This window comes from Lissotriton helveticus, chromosome 3_1 (assembly GCF_964261635.1).
Source record: "Lissotriton helveticus chromosome 3_1, aLisHel1.1, whole genome shotgun sequence".
Classification (NCBI taxonomy): domain Eukaryota; kingdom Metazoa; phylum Chordata; class Amphibia; order Caudata; family Salamandridae; genus Lissotriton; species Lissotriton helveticus.
The window spans coordinates 1,655,736,691-1,655,752,914 of NC_136061.1; the positions used below are offsets into that span (position 1 = coordinate 1,655,736,691).

The following is a 16,224-nucleotide window of genomic DNA, read 5'->3' on the forward strand; positions in this document are numbered from 1 at the left end:
AGCCGGGCCGAAGACGGCTGTAATGCCAGAAACCGGTCCCCGGAAGCTTGTTTCCTTCCCAGTGTAAGAATTGGCTTTTGTAGTTTGGTTTGCCCTGTTCCCATCATGCACTGGGACAGGAACAGACTAATTTGCATACAGCCAGGTTCTGAAACTGGGATGGTGCAGTGAGCTAAAAAACGGTGTTGGATCTAGCCCTGATCTCTTGACTGGGTGAGAGTATTCTGCTTAATTCAGAGACTCTGTCCCTCACCACCCCTTGTTGTAAATATGTAAATGGAGTTCCGGCGGTCACGGCCACTCCCTGCTTCTCCCTCACAGTGGTGAGTTTACCAAGGTCGCATTTCTCAGCTAGCAACCCCAAGCATACCAGCACTTAGATCCCCCGTTTCCCTGATTAGATTCGGACTAGATTGTCGCAGTGTGCCTAGTACTGTTCAATAAAACAGCACTTAATCAGGTTCATTTGACGCCATTAAGATTAGGTGTGAATGCTAACAATGGCTTTGAGTGTAACCGGTTACAAACGCTGAACGCTTGTTGTAGATGAGTAGAAGGCGTCCTATATTGCTGCACATACATGCATGTTGATTTAAATGGCGCTTTGATTGGAGATGCCATTAATCATTCTGATGACATATTTAAAATTCTATGACTGTCCATGATGTGCATAACTTAGGAATGAATTGGGTAGACAAAGGTAGAAGCTGAAGGGTATTAAAAAAAAAACCACAAATCAGAACATTCATTGTTCGTCTGTAGATTGCAAAGACTGAAGCTATAAGTGCTTATTCGCACATCCTTTAAGAGAACACTTTTGTGCATGATCCAACATAGTGGTGTGCTAAATATCCCATTCTGCTTGCCTAATTGTTTATTGTGGAAGCATTACCGATATCTCATGCGGCTCCCAGTTTAGAATGTATGCCGTTATTCAGAGCGGCCCAACAAATTTTGTGAAACCAAACTGTCATCAACATTTCCAGTCTCTCTCTCTCTCTCTCTCTCTCTCTCTCTCTCTCTCTCTCTCTCTCTCTCTCTCTCTCTCTCTCTCCGAGTATGGGTTTCGACAATATAACATTACAGATTTTCAATGTACTTTATGTAAATATATTCTTGGGGACATCCTGAAAATCTTGCCTTAATCTGGCACTTGTGAACAGCGTTGGGCTCTTATTGGCCACTGCTGCCTAGTAAGATATGTTCAACCAAAGACATTTTACCTTAGAGGGCAGTGATGTGACCGTATTGTTAGGTCTTGCCTCTTAAAATATAGAAGCATCACTTAAACCAGTAATATAACTGTTTGAAAAAACATCCTTCTGGATATATGCATAGATATATTACCACCTCTACAGTTAACTAACTGGGATGGCTTTCTTTGTTAAATTCCTGCAGTGAGTGTGAATCTCACAGACCACTACACTTAGGTTATTCTTAAGTCTAATATTCCTTTGCAGTGTTATTTTTCACCAATCCTTGCATGCAAACGAGCCACTCCACTCTATGCCACTGCACTCCTCTTTATTCTACTCCACTCCTCTTTATTCAACTCCACTCCTCTTTATTCAACTCCACTCCTGTTTATTCAACTCCACTCCTCTTTATTCAACTCCACTCCTCTTATTCAACTCCACTCCTCTCTATTCTACTCAACGCCATTGGTTCTCAAATAGGCACGACATATTGGCTTTGCCACTGCTTGTTTAAAGGTTGGGGTCACCACAGCGTCCTTCCAAGATGGAATGAATTGACCTGCCGTGGCAGCCCTTAGCACATTCAGTATAAGAAGGGCCCTACATGAAATATTTTCTTTAAACACGTGCATAGGGACTCTGTTGGGACCTGGGGCTTTCCCACAGGGGCCTATACTCATTGCTAAGATAACATTCTTGACCTCAGTCGACAGGATGATTACAAGTTAAGCTTCCTGGTTGGGTTCTATAAATTCCAAATGAGCTGGTTCAGCGATACCATTTATTGGAATATAGACCGCAGCGAAAGTTCTACCCAGGAATGTACTGTAATATTTGATTCAATCATGAGTTTATTATAGCCCAAGAAGAATGGCTTGTCACAGTTTTCTAGAAAGCAGCCTTATCCTTAGAATTACCTGCTCTCTCCAAAACCTCATAAGCTTCCTTTCTAAGCTCATCTTTCCTCAGATTGATAACCTTTTTTAAGCCATTCTGCAAGACTTAATTTATTCCTTAGAATGCGTGCATTGAATGAGAGCCAATTTGAGCCATTTATGAGCCGCAGTGCATGTAAGATCTCCTACCAAATAGGCAATAAAAGAAATTGTAACATGTTCTTAAGTAATAAGAGTGGATGACCCTACCAGATATTGGTCTATCTTAGATATGTGAATCAACAATTCGATTCTTCCAAATGTTAAATGTATATCTTGCTTTTTGAAATTCACACACTCAAATAAGCAGTTTCTCATTAGGGCCTTGGTCTTTCAGCACTTCTTGATACACCCCCCTTAACATATTGAAACTATAGCCATGCAAAGTTGTAGTAGAGCATTGGGCAGCTTTAGGAAAATATGCGTTGCCACCCACAGTTTTTATCCACGTAGTTCTACCGGTCAAGGTCTTAATTTGCTTTTGCTGTCTTCCTATGTGGTCTTCTGCCTTGTTTTATTTCACTGCATTGTCATTTGGGTTCCCTTCTCTTAGCCCAACAGTTTCTTATAGTTTGCTTCTATTTAGGTACTTTTATTTGCCTTCCTCCATTCCCTCTTGTGATGTTGCATGCATGGCTGTTTGTAGGGAGATTTATCGCTTATCTTTTATAATTGATGAAATGGAGACAGAAAAAATACAGCAAGAAAGCGCACTAACATATAACAGACATTTTCACAATTTTGGCCTTGAGAGAAACATTGGTTCCAACACTTTTTATGTTCTTACTCACCCATCACCCCTCCCACGCCCTATTCTCTATAGAAATGAGGAGATTAGTACCACAAAGGAAGATGTGTTCTCGTCTCTTCCCTTGCATAGTTTTATGTGGAATCTAGGCCGGAGGTAGCTCAAAGTTGCCCTGGGTAGCGAAACTTGTGGGCACACAGCATTCAACATTTTGATGATTGCGAGAAAAGTCCAGAGTACTTCTACTCTCCATCAAAGCGCAAAAACTTGAAACGGTCACATGGAGGTTGGATGGTTTTGACCAAGGCTTTGCTAAAAAAAAAAATTCACTTTTAAAGATTTTTTTTATCAGTATATTTTTCTGATATATCTTCAGTCCAGTACAACACAAAATGACTGTAGTAAGTTATCAAAATCATCTGTCTTCATTTTTTAATTTTATGTACTTTTCTGTTTTTGTCAAGATGGCAGAAGAAAACAGTTTACTGAAAAAAATTGAGATCAGCGTTTCAGAAGCAGAAAAACGAACTGGGAGAAATGCCATGAATATGCAAGAAACGTACACTGCATACCTTGTAGAGACGAGGTAAGACTTTTGTTGGGATAACTGATAGCGTTGTTAATGGTTTTTTGGAACTGGAAGAAACTGCATTATAGAGTTTAAGTAATAGTCAACATTTCGAAATGTGTTTATTTAATAGGCTTGCCTCAAATACTTTATTATGGGATCTTCATTGATGGTCCTAAATACTGCATTTCTAAGCTCTGTATACGTACTGTAAGGGGACTTGGTTATTGCGGATGATCATAGTTTGACATCAAAACATGCCTCCATTACTAATGAAAGGTCAGACCCATTCTTTCTTTAGACTGCATACAGGTGGCTGTAATGAGAATTGTTGAGGATGATTGCCTTTCATTACATTTCCTATCACTCCAGTAACCGGATTGGTTCTGGACAATTGATCTCCAGAATACCTACTTTCTCATTCTTATTGTGAAGAAACATTCCACTTTCCTGTGTTTTGTCATTTAGTAGAAATCGCTAGCTGTCCACAGTCTTTTCCTTCGGTCTAAAAATCAGCCTCACACGCTTTTTCCAAGTGCATGACTGTAGCAGCAGGTCATCTGAATAAAAACTGAATTTGAATACTCATCTATCTATTCCTGACTATTGGCTGATAAAAGCTTCATTTTTCCAAACGGCACAGTAGGGTTTTTATACGACAGACTATTTGTGATGTCTGGGGATTCACATCTACCTGGGGAAATTCTGGACTTTTAATTTTGAAGAGCAGACTTCTTCGTATGTATTTACTGTGAACATCTTCCAGTAGAAATGTTCCCTTCGTGGCTCTATGACATCATACATATTCCTGGTTCAAGAGGCCGGTTTAACATAAACCCATTGCACAGTGTAGTGAAGTTGAATGGGAAAAAAACCCTAGAGACTGGGAAGACAAACTTTAAAAAAAAGTCATGAAGTCAGTTGAGTTTCGTTGGGGCTATGTGCACAAATCCTTGTAACAGACACATTGATGATAAAGTGGAAAGTTACAGGGTCTGCTTTGGTTCTGATTCATGCAGGAAAAAAATAAATTGTATTACACCAACCTATTGGAGTGAAGAACAGTCTATCCACCTTCCCATTAAACAAAACAAATTGCATTCTTAGCCAGAGGACAATGCCACTACAGTATACTAATTAAGCAAGAGGGGTTAGGGGTACTTCCACCTTGAAGCGCAAGCGGTACAGCGTCACACCTTCAGACTTTGGACAACATTTACGCAGACTCATAGAGCAGGGTTTTCAAGCAAACCACAAGTGGGTTCAAAATAACAAATTCTGCAATAGCAAATACAAACACAAGTTCAGGATGAAGGATGGGGCGTTCTAACCGCTGGCAGGGCAGATTCTTCTACGATCCTGTCACTCTCTCTCTCTCTAGCCCTGTCCAAAATCATCTATATTGAGCTCAGACAGTGCGAGTTAGGATGATACTGATCTACCCAGAATGATTCTGATGGGAGTGGTTTTAAGATCTTGTGCATATTGGAGAGATCACGCAGTAAGTAACTATGCTGGTCTAATCTCCTTTCTGGGTATAAAGGTCAAACTGTCACTCAAAGCCTACCACCCTGAGCTGTGCTTGTTGCTGCTGCTCCTAACCTACTTTGATTTGTATAGTACCTAATACCCTAGGCGACCTGACTCCTCAGTCACTCAAGTATGTGGGCGTTTAAACCATCCATAAATGTTTATCTACATTGTAAACGAAAATAAGTACCTTTCCACTTGACTTCCCTGTGCCCACGAGGTTCTCCATTTTAGGTTTATAGAGGAATAGCAAGCCTAGCACGTTCTGCCATGAGGCAGTGTTGCCCTGTTTCCTTCTTATCACTAAATTGGACCTGCAGTTCACCTCCATTGAGTTTCACATGGCAGGAATTACCCCTTGCAGAAACAGTTTATCAAGTTTTCACTCTTACCTTTTCAGTGTTTAAGGACTTGATGGGAAAGATGTAGAAACATATTTCACCATTACAAAGCTCTAGCTCTCTCATGGAAGTTTAAAATTGATATTGCAAATTTAAAGGCCTCTCCTTTGGAAACCCATTCACAAGGTTTCTCTGAATCATCATTAATAGAAGCTTTTGTAATTGCAATCACCTCAGCACATAATTAAGAGAGATTAAGGCCTGGTCTTCTTAAAACGTTACAGTTTTACTTTAATACAAGGTGGTTATGAGAACTGATAAAAAAATAATTCTCTAGGTGATTTTGCCTGGCTTCATAAATCCGACGGTTGTTTCTCTTTAAAAGACTGTAAGGCATCAATCCATTAAGTACGAATATTCACAAGGAAACGCTTTCAAATGGTCTCCCACTTTTGCGAGAAAATTCACTGTCTCTTAGAACACGTCACAAATTGTTCAATATGTAAGGTACATTCCAAAATTCCAAAAGTTTCTTCTGGTCACTATGATAGGTGACTATCAGACAAGCGTGCTCCACCGGCGTTACTGCATGTCAGCATTACTGCGTGTCAGTTTCCAATAAACCGCTGTATTATTCCACGTGCCGGCGCAAAAGTGGGAGACCATTTGAAAGCGTTTCCTTGTGGATATCCGTACTTAATGGATTGATGCCCTACAGTCTTTTAAAGTGTTAATGTATTATGACCCTGGGACTGCAGTGATCGGTATAAAGATTTGTGCGTTGTGGATCCTGCCCTGAGGAAGCCCCTTTTTGGGGAGAAACGCGTTGGCTGTATTAATCCATCACTATACGCTACCAGTGGTCTAAAGAAGCTATTAAAGGATTATCTTTTTGAAATCACTGGAGAGTCCGGATTGATTGATGTTTTGTGCATTTATGCTTTGAAATATCTATGTTGCCTCTCTGTGCATTTTGTACCAGGACAAATAGTTTCCTGCATTTCCTTGCGTTACCTAAAAGCGAATAGACCTCTCCCTCAAAAACCAAACGTACATTCCAAAGAGGAGAAAGGATACAATTTCAGCTTCATTATTAAACACTCATATCTCGGACATGTACAGGGCAGCAATTTTGAAGTCTATAGATGTGTAGAATAGAGTTGTATAGAGTGGACTGGCATTGGGTAGAGTGGCCTGGGCTAGAGTAAGTGATATAGAGTGGACTGGCGTAGAGTAGAGTGGCGTATAATGGACTGGCATAGAGTGCCTTACAGTCAAGTGCTGATTAGAGTAATTATGTGAAGTAGCATAAAGTGGCACTTTATAAAGTAGAGTAGCGTGGAGTGCAGTGGCACTGAATAAATAGGTGCATAGTACAGCGGCGTAGAGTATTCTAGAGTGCAGTGGCGTAGGGTGGTACGGATTAGAGGGGCATATAGTTTACTGGTTTAGAGTGCAGTGAAATAGAGTGATGCACTGTAGAGTGGAGTAGCTAGAATGCAGTGGTCTAGAGTAGAGTGGCATAACGTGCATTGGCATAAAGCACAGGGGTGTAGAGTATAGTCATGCAGTAGGCAGCGGTGCAGAGTAGAATAGTGTTAGTAGCAGCAAAGTGGCTTAAATTGCAGTGGCATAGATTGGTGCAGAGTAATGTGGTGTAGAGTACAATTGCGTAGAGTAGAGTGGTGCAGAGAGCAGGTTGGTGTAGGGTACAGTGGCATAGAGAAAAACAGTGTGACATAAAGTGCAGTGCCTTAGAGTGGTGCAAAGTAGAGTGGTGATAGGTGCAGTGTCATAGAGTGCAGTGGTGTAGAGTGCTTTGGCGTAGAGTGGTAGAGAGTAAAGCATAGTAGATTGCATGGCGTGGAGAGGTACAAAGTGCTGTGGCGGAGAGTAAAGTGGTGAAGTGTAGAGTGCAGTGACTTAGAATAGAGTACAGTGGCATAGAGTACTGGGTAGGGGTGGGAGGGAAAAGAAGCTACATGGAAGGGGTCATGATGAGAGGGAAAATAAGCTACATGAAGGGGGCAGGGTGGGAGGGAATAGAAGCTACATGAACGTGGATATGGGAGAAAGACTAACACACAAGCATTCCTATGGAGTGCTTGAACACAAAGATAAAGGTAGCTCCAAAAACGGGAGCAGTGGATGGATACAAGCGCTTGATCTATGCTTCAGGGGAGGACCAGAACACAGAAAGAAGACATGACGCCGTGACAGATTGGAGCGAAGCAAATAAGCACGATGCTGAAGCTCACAAATTGGAGTCTGAGTGGGCTGTAAGCCCACGGTATGTAAACAAAAGTTTCACAGAGACAGGCAAAACCTAAAATAAGACAAGGTTACTACTGTATTCAATTCCTAGTGCATTTACATCCATAATGACTAATGTAGCCAGAATGGTTGGATCCAGTCCAGATTTTCAGAATAACTGCTGATGTAATTACATGGATATCTCGAAACTCTGGCACCTCAAGGTTTACAGATTTTGCCCAAGAACCATTACCACTTTTTACCATAGATTTAAATATAGAGGATAATTTGATCATGTAAATATGACGTTCAGTCTAACACCTGTAAACCTGATCAGAATAATTTAGTGTAACAAAGTTTCACATAAGTTAGGAATTAGGATTAAAGTAGACTTCTTACTGCAAAAATCTCAACCAGGAAAGGATACAGTGCATTAAAATGTCAAAACCAATGTGTCCTTCACAATTCAAGGTTCCATGCAGCATAAGGTGGCACTTTTCACTTAGTATAAAGCGCCCCCTTCCCTGCAGAAGGTACACTGTTGTTGTTTTCTCTTCCATGGATCTATTTCACGTAAAATTTGCCTGTGAAGATTGGAAAGGGTACTTTATCTCCAGTAGGGCTCAGAAAAGACTCTACTTATGTCCTCGTAAAAACTCGAACCCTAAATTGACCGTGGCCAGTCTAATGTCCAGGGTGTGGATTGTTGCTTCTTCTTGTCTGTATGTTGAGAAGGCATGTACCTTTACAAGCTAAAAAGATAATCCTAACCTCACCCTTAACTAGTTGAAGAGCATAATAAAAGAAGCCTTTTCTGGAGCTATGGATTATCATGTTTTTGCTTACCTTTGGCTAGGAATATTTAGGGAGCATGGTGAGGGACAACAGTACTTGTATAATGCTTTGGAAAGGTTTCTAGACCCAGAGGGTTTTAATATATTGCACACAGTATATGCGTACAAGGTGTACTGCTAACAGTTACATTTCCTGTGTGTACACATGGCTCAGAGGCGCACTGGCTCTTCGTTTGACTATTCAGCCTTAAATTGTATGCCATGGCCTTGCTTGTACATGCAGGTAATATAGTGGGAACCTAGCTGGGCTGTAGAGTGGCCAAGAGCCCAGAATGCTATTTCAATTGTTTACAATATGGCAGGTAATGAGTAGGCTCCTAATGTCTTAATTCGGAAGTGTTCTTTAAAGAGCTTAGTCTTTCATTTCTTCTCGAATTGCTGGGGGTTAAAAGTAGTTCTGATGTTGATGGTGATGTGGTCCTTGTCCTGGGTGTTTAGATGCAGAATGCCTGCCTTCAGGTTTTTTGTTTGCATTGCTTCCATTCCTGCCTGTTGGTATCCTGTCATTGGGCTCTCAACTGCAGCTGATTCTTCCTTAGCCAGGTGTGCTAGTTGTTTGATAATAATTTAGTCGTCTTCCATTATCTAACTCGCAATGATGGAAGGATGAATCCGATTTGCTGGGATTCAAGCATGTCATCTGTAGGTCATAGCATAACTCAACGGGAAGCCTTTTAGGTTAGTTAGACGTTTTGTTGGTTTATAGATTATATTGTTGTAAGAAAATAAACCTGATCTGGTTTTCTTCACGTTGCAAATTTCTCCAGTAATATACCTTCTTTTGCACTAAGAACTGTTTCATTGTAAATTTCCAGTAATTTGAATAGCCACTTATAGGACCTCAAAAATGGAATCTTTACCCTTCAGGTTATTTCCAAAAAGGTAAAGAAAAACACACAAAAAACATTCATGGGTATTATAGAAATGTGACCTTTTAATCATTTATTGTACTGCCAATCGTGAAGATAAGTGTTGTAATTTGGGCAATTAATCTTCTCTAGACTGCTTGATCAAGCTTATGAATACAGAGGACTGTGAAAACCTTTTTTTAACGGGAAACGAATGTTTTTCCAGATTGTACCGATCACAAGCATTTCATTGTTTAAAGAAAACTGAAATTGAAAGGTTTAGAAGCCAGTAAGTGATTATAATTGTAATTTAAACTAGGAAAATTGACTTAAGTGGGTGCATGATGTAATTTAGAAATTAGATGACTCTGCATGGAATAACGAACCTGAGCGCTGTTCACGATCATCAGAACTTAAAATGTAGATATTTTTTCCAGTGTGAAATGGTTTGTTTAAACTTGCTGAAAGTTTGTATGTAGCAAGGTTTAAGTATGATTTCCGACTGACGGAATTATCTTTTCCTGCTTGGCGGTTGGTTGGGCCATGGCTATCACTGTGTGTTGATTTAATTTGTACGCGGAGACGAGAGTGGAAGATGGTGTATTGCCCAGTTTTACTGCGGTTGGATATTGTAGCATAGTCTTAATTGTAGAAAAATTACAATAGGCAATGGTCTGATGAGTAGCACTGATAAGTCTGGGGCAGGAAAAAAACTCTGGTAGTGGAAATATTTTTAGTGGTGTGGGGCTGCTGGGACTATATGCGTCAGATATTGTTCTTTTTCAGCAGTTTCACTGAGGTCTTCCTTTCCACTATAGATGTGAAAGGTCAGGACTGTGACAGAAATTCCTTTCCGCCTTTTAAAATAATTTTGTACCGAACATTTTGGAGATTCCACACTTTGCCAGAGAAATATTTACAGCGCAGAGTATTTATTTCTGTAACTCGTCTCACTAATGAGTGCTTTGGAGGTGATCTTGTTTTCGCAGTTCCAAATTTCAGATTTGGTTTAAGAAATCAATCAATAATTCAATCAAGCAGCATTTGTAGAGCGCAGCTTGGTCACCCTGAGGTTGCAAGGTCTTGAGTCTCTTCCTGAAGTCAGCAGGAATGGTGCTGTTTGAAGGTTGAGGGGCCAGACGTTCCAGGTCTTGGTGGTGGTGTAGGTGAAGAAACAGCCACCCCTGTGGTTTCTTCGAATGCGAGAGATGTGCAAGAGGGCCAGGGAGGTGGAACGCAGGTGTCTGGCGGGTTGGTGGAAGTTCACACGATAGGTGATGTAATCCGGTCCCTTGTTGTGAAAGGCTTTGTAGTCATATGTAAGAAACTTGAACCGGCATCTCTTCTGGATGGGGAGCCAGTGGAGGTTCCCGAGATGTGGGGGGGAGGGGGGTTGGGTTATATGGGCCCGCTTTGGAAGGTCTAGGATGTAGGATGAGTCTGGCTTCTGCGTTCTGTAGTCTCTTAAGGAGTTGAGTGGAGGTGCTGGAGTAGAGCTAGTTGCCGTAGTCTAGCCTGCTCGTGATGAGGGCCTAAATGACTGTCTTCTTGCTGTTGACGGGGATCCACCTGAAGATTCTATGGTGCATGCAGAGGGAGTGGAGGTAGGAGGCGACTTGTTGATTTGGCTCTTCATGGTACAAAGAAAAAAATAATAATAAAGAAACTACTCTGATTTAATAGATGCCCTAGCTCAATTTGTTTAATAAGTGCTGAGCCAAGCACCAAACCGAACTGCCATCCGGGAAAAAAAGGACTCTCTTCATTTTGATTCTGTTGGGTGATTATACGGACAGGTGAGATGGTGGTGATGGCTCATATTGGCCACCAGTATTCCATTAGTCTAGTTTTGTGCTGTGGAACACCATTCTGCCATCTGTTTCAGCACTTAGGGTATCAAGCAGACTTTACTAACTGCCCCCTATGTGCAGCCAAAACCTTCTCATGGATACTTCTACCTGCAGATTCCTCATCTCATAACTCTCCTTCAGATGGCAAACTAAATTCGGAAACCACTCTCATACTTCGGCAGCTGACACCATGGCTCCAACGTGGTTCAGGCAATTCCTGGATGTGACGTCACAAAGCCATATTTGTTAGCACCACGTGTTTTTGGGCCCATTACCCTTTTTCCACACTCTTTGACCAAATAGGATGTTGCTCTCTTCTCAAGCTCTTCTGTTCTAAAGATTTTCAATTCTGGTCACTCAGTTTCTGGTGTAGTCTCTGTTTGCTCTTCTCTGTTGTTTTCACCCCTTATGGGTCAGAGTTGCAGACCTAGTCTGATATGCTGCTGGCTAATAATATGACACCCAGTTGTTGTTTCGTAGCTTCTTCTTTCCATGCACTGTGGCCTTCTGCCACAAGATGGGGAATATAGTGGCAACATTTGGGCTACTCTCGCCATTTTAGTCAAGTGGCCTATGGATGATTGTATGGACTTATGTTCTCTTCACAGTCCTGTGCATGGACTGTCTGTCACTAATATTGGTGGCCCAGCTTTCTCTTGTACCTTGTCTTGAATTGAAATCTGTGGATGTTTCTGTGGCTGGCTCTTTCGGCTGTTCTGTTTAGTTTGCTATTGTTTTGGTTATGGTGTGTTTTCCTTGTGCAGGCTCATGGATGTTAGTTGGGTGTGCATACCTGCACTTATTGTATTGATTATACTTTCAGTTCTTGGTTGGTTGGGCTCTGCAGATTTAACAGGCGTAGTCTGCATGCTGTGCTTCACTTGTATCACTGGTCTCTGCAGGTTAGTTGGGTGTCTGGCACCTTTCACTTTTTTCGCTGTCACCACATTTGGGACCCATGCTTTCTTATCTGGTGGTGTGCCTTTGTTTGTTTTTACTTAGCTACTTGTCTGTCTCCCTTTGTCTTTGTCTTTGGCTTGAGACATTGTGGTGTGACTAATGGTTACTGCCTTCTCCTAAAGTACAGGGGCATTCTCCTTGTGTTCTATCGTGCGCTAAGGATGTGATTTTGAGGAAAGTGATTTACCCCAGCCCCTTATATCGCAGGATGTTGTGGACACTCCCTTTGCCTTTGGTTTGCTGGCATTGACCACTTATTGTCTGACAGACTGTTGGTCTGGCGGTGTTTGACATTGTCTAGATGTCTTGTTTTCCTCCCTATGCTTCCTTGTATAGATTGTTACTCCTAGGTAGTGGTAACTGGTTTTACAGTACTGTTGTTGGTTTCACACTTTGTGTGCCTTTTGTAGGTCTCGCTTGCGAACGCAGCTCATGCGCTGCTTCGCTTGCGAGCCTCTATTGTTGTCCCGAAGGGAGACAGGAGGTGGTACGCGCGGACAGGAGATGTGCACGCGTACGGACAGGAGATCTGTACTCCGTACACGTGCCCATCTCTTGTCTCTGGAGGCTGGCAGCGTGCGCATTGCACGCTTTCAGTTTCCCTCCCCCTGTCATCCCTGCGTGCATGAGAGCCCATGGCACTCTTGCTACACTTCTGACAGTGCTCCCTGCCCCTTTAAGATAGCCTGCCCAGCTCTCTGTAAGTTCACTCCGCCAGGCTCGGTGTCAGAGCATCTGCTCACAGTGGAAGCCTCTTCAAAGTTTTTCTTGAGCAAACAAAAAGCAGCTGGAAGCCATTCCAGAGGGAGACATTAGCAAGACAAACACTGGCTCGCGGGAGCGTCCCCCGAGGAGCAGGCGCAGGGCACGCAGGCAGGCAGCACTGGAGCCCTGGGGGTAGCGGGCCGGGACAGGGCACTGCCTGGGATACCCACCCACCCAGGGAGAGCTAGCTGCGTACAGCCAGGATGGCACGCACAGACAAGAAGCGCGTGAACAAGGAGAAGTGGACACGAAACGGCGCAAGGACGGAGACGTGGAGGGAGAGAGAGACATGGGGGGTTAAAGATGGGAAGAGAGGGAGGCTGAGACAGGGGGAAGTAGGAGTTAAAGAGAGATTGGAAGGGTGATCGTGAGGGGTGAGCTAAAGAGGGGAACCTAGCGGAAGACAGAGAAGGGAAAGCAGGGCCTCATTAACACATATGTGCATCAATCCAACATCGCAGCTTTTCTCCAGCGGTGTGGATAGAACTGTTTGGGCTTTTTAGTTTACATTATTTGCATTTGTATAACGCCAGCCACTATTGTATGACCTGTTGCACGCTTTTTATATCCCCGATGAGCTGTGAAGTCCATCACTTGGACTGGAGCAGCCATTGTTTGATAGCGCTGTGGGGAGTAAGTCGGAACATGGTAGCCAGAAATATCGAGATATATATATATATATATATATATATATATATATATATATATATATATATATATATATATATAAAATTTTGAGTTTTATAAAGCGCAAACTAGACCCGAAGATATCGTGTATCAGAGCGCTTTACATGAACATCAGTTTCATTACATAAGGTCACATTCATTTTTGTTAGGCACAGGGAGATTGAGTGATTTGCCCAGAATCACAGGATGTTGAGCGTTGTTGCCGGGACTCAAACCCGGTTCCCTAGCTTCCACGTCTACCGCTCTACCTATATTGCAGTCATGAATGGTTTGCACTTTTCACATAGGTTTGCTGTGGTTTTCAGTGTGAACCAACCATGTGTGAACGTACACTTACAAATAGTATGTCTCAAACACGAAAAACGTAATCTTTTTACTTTTATTATTTATATGTTCGGCGCGTCTATGTCTCTATTTTGTGGTTTTAACTTTGATTTTCTATGTTATTTATACTCTCATTATGCAGGCCCATAAAAACACGATTCCAGCTTATACTGGTTCTCAGGACCATACAAATAGGTTTTGTGTGTCTGGTGATGTGTGATTGTTAAAATATATTAAGGATCAGGAGTTCAGACAATTGGGATCTGGTGTCCTTAAGAAAGTCTGGGACTCACTTAAGGGCGAGCAGTGGTGGCTCCTCTGCTAAGGCGGACGAGCGTCGCCCCACTTCTTTTTGCAGCCTAAAAAAGGGAAAATTAAAATGATGAGGTTCTTATCATTTTAGTTTTCCCAGTTGTGGCTTTTTTGTGGGACAGGCCTGCTCTCAGAGTAAGGGTAGGAGTGGTTTTCACTCCCTATGAGAGCATGAGTGCTTGGCCGGCCCTCTCAAGCAAAACAATCATGCGCACATACTGAGTTCTCCATGCAGGCTGCATTACAGCCTGTGTGGAGAACATGCCCACCCCAAGGGTCGGATTGGGATCACAATTCAGACCAGGAACCCCTTAAAAAAATGGCCCACATTTGGGGATTTCACCAATTTATAAAACAGCATTTGGCTAGTATCATTGGGCTCATTTTTAGGAAATGTTTGATAAATTACATATTTTAAAGCTCATAGAGCCAGACACATTGGTAAAAGCTAGAAGCACTACCTTTTGCCCGGTAGAGTGAGGTGAAATAAAGTGGCCAAAACGGCACAACTCCTGATTCAGACTCTTAAAACATGGCAAACAGAAGATTATTTTTTTATTGTAATTTTAGAGTAAACTCAGCCCGAGGGCAGTGATTATATGAGCACCAGCCACATTAAACAAGCATTTACAATGCAATATGTCTCGCATTTACGCAAGTTTAAGCTATTGGCATTGTAAATGACAATGCCTTTTATTTATGTTAAAAAAAAGACATTTTCAGTTACAATGTCAATACAAAGCTAAACCTCTCTGAAGAGCTGTAATGACAGCAAAACATGTGTCAGGGGTTGCTTTTATTCATTTCAGGTTGGCTTGGATGGTATTTTACCGATCCAAAGCTGTGATATTATGCCTGGCGTGGTAAATGGCTTTTGTCATTTTACAGCTCGGCGTGGATAGCACTGTGCTAATCCTATGTTTAAAGACTTTGCTGTACAAATGGCAAAAGACTTTGTCCATTTCTATCTCGGCGTGGATAGCACTTTTAGAAAGTGGTACCAAGCATGCTTTGTCACATTAACCAATTCTGATATTCCTGTTCTCGAGTCTACGGGCATTAATTAACATGAGTGCCGTCAGCGGGCGAGGCGACGCCACAGCCTGCTCTATGCGAAGGTGTGGCGTGTCCGGTGAGCCGTGCATCCAGTGGAAAGCGTGTGCACTCTGTGCTGCTCTGTAATGTAGGTTGAAGTCGGGCGCCTCCAACTCCCCCCATATGGTATGGCAATGTAAGCACATTCCAGCTGATCCGCGCTTGCTTGCCAGCCCAAGCCAACTTGATCATCAACGCTGTGAGTTGATGAAAAAAAATACTATGAAGAACCAAGGGAATATTAGTAAAGAAAAACAAAAAACGGGGCAATATTACAATTTTCATAAGGAAAACTATGCAAGGACAGTGGCAGCCGACTCCACCGTTCCACATCATCTTCCAGCTTGCTGAATGCCACGCCATAGCTTTCCCTGAACACCACTTCAGAGTCTGTATTTATCTATATACATATATTTATATACATATACATATATTTATATACATATATATATATATATATATATATCATTCACAATTGCCCCAGAGCAAGGGAAATGCTACTCCACGAAGATGGGAAAACATTCCTTTTTATTGCACACAATCACGCTGGCAGCCCCAGTTTAATTCAGTTCCTTTTCCTTGACGCGTTTCGCTGCACCTGCAGCTTATTCATAAGGGGAGGGGGACACAGGCAAAATCCGGTTAGTGTTTAAAAGTTTACATTTTACCCATATTGCATCTGCTTCCAATAAAGATGTATGCTGGGATTTCAAGTCCAAATAATCCCTTTCGATAGGGTCCGTTGTTTTTGCCCAACTTTTATCAGACCCGTTATTTTTCACAAATGTTTGTGGCCCTCCAGTGGGCTCCAAGGCTGCCTTCGTGATTCCAATCAGGCAAATCTTCGCGCTGAAAGGCTGTGATGAACCACAGCCTCACAGACCTGATTTCCAGTTTCCAGACGGTGCTTCTCCCGCGGCACGGAGCCTGCCGCATTAAATCATTCACAATTGCCCCA

The 16,224-nt window shown here is 42.3% G+C and overlaps 1 protein-coding gene across 2 annotated transcripts in view; it reads left to right on the forward strand.

Moving 5' to 3' along the window:
• The window catches only part of SNX4 (sorting nexin 4), a 480,207-nt gene that overhangs the window by 69,683 nt on the left and 394,300 nt on the right, over positions 1-16,224 (forward strand). For both annotated transcript variants that reach the window (XM_078682437.1, XM_078682436.1), the window contains one exon: positions 3,344-3,465. In XM_078682437.1, coding sequence (XP_078538563.1) covers positions 3,344-3,465 — 122 coding nt within the window. The remainder of the gene's footprint in view (positions 1-3,343; positions 3,466-16,224) is intronic.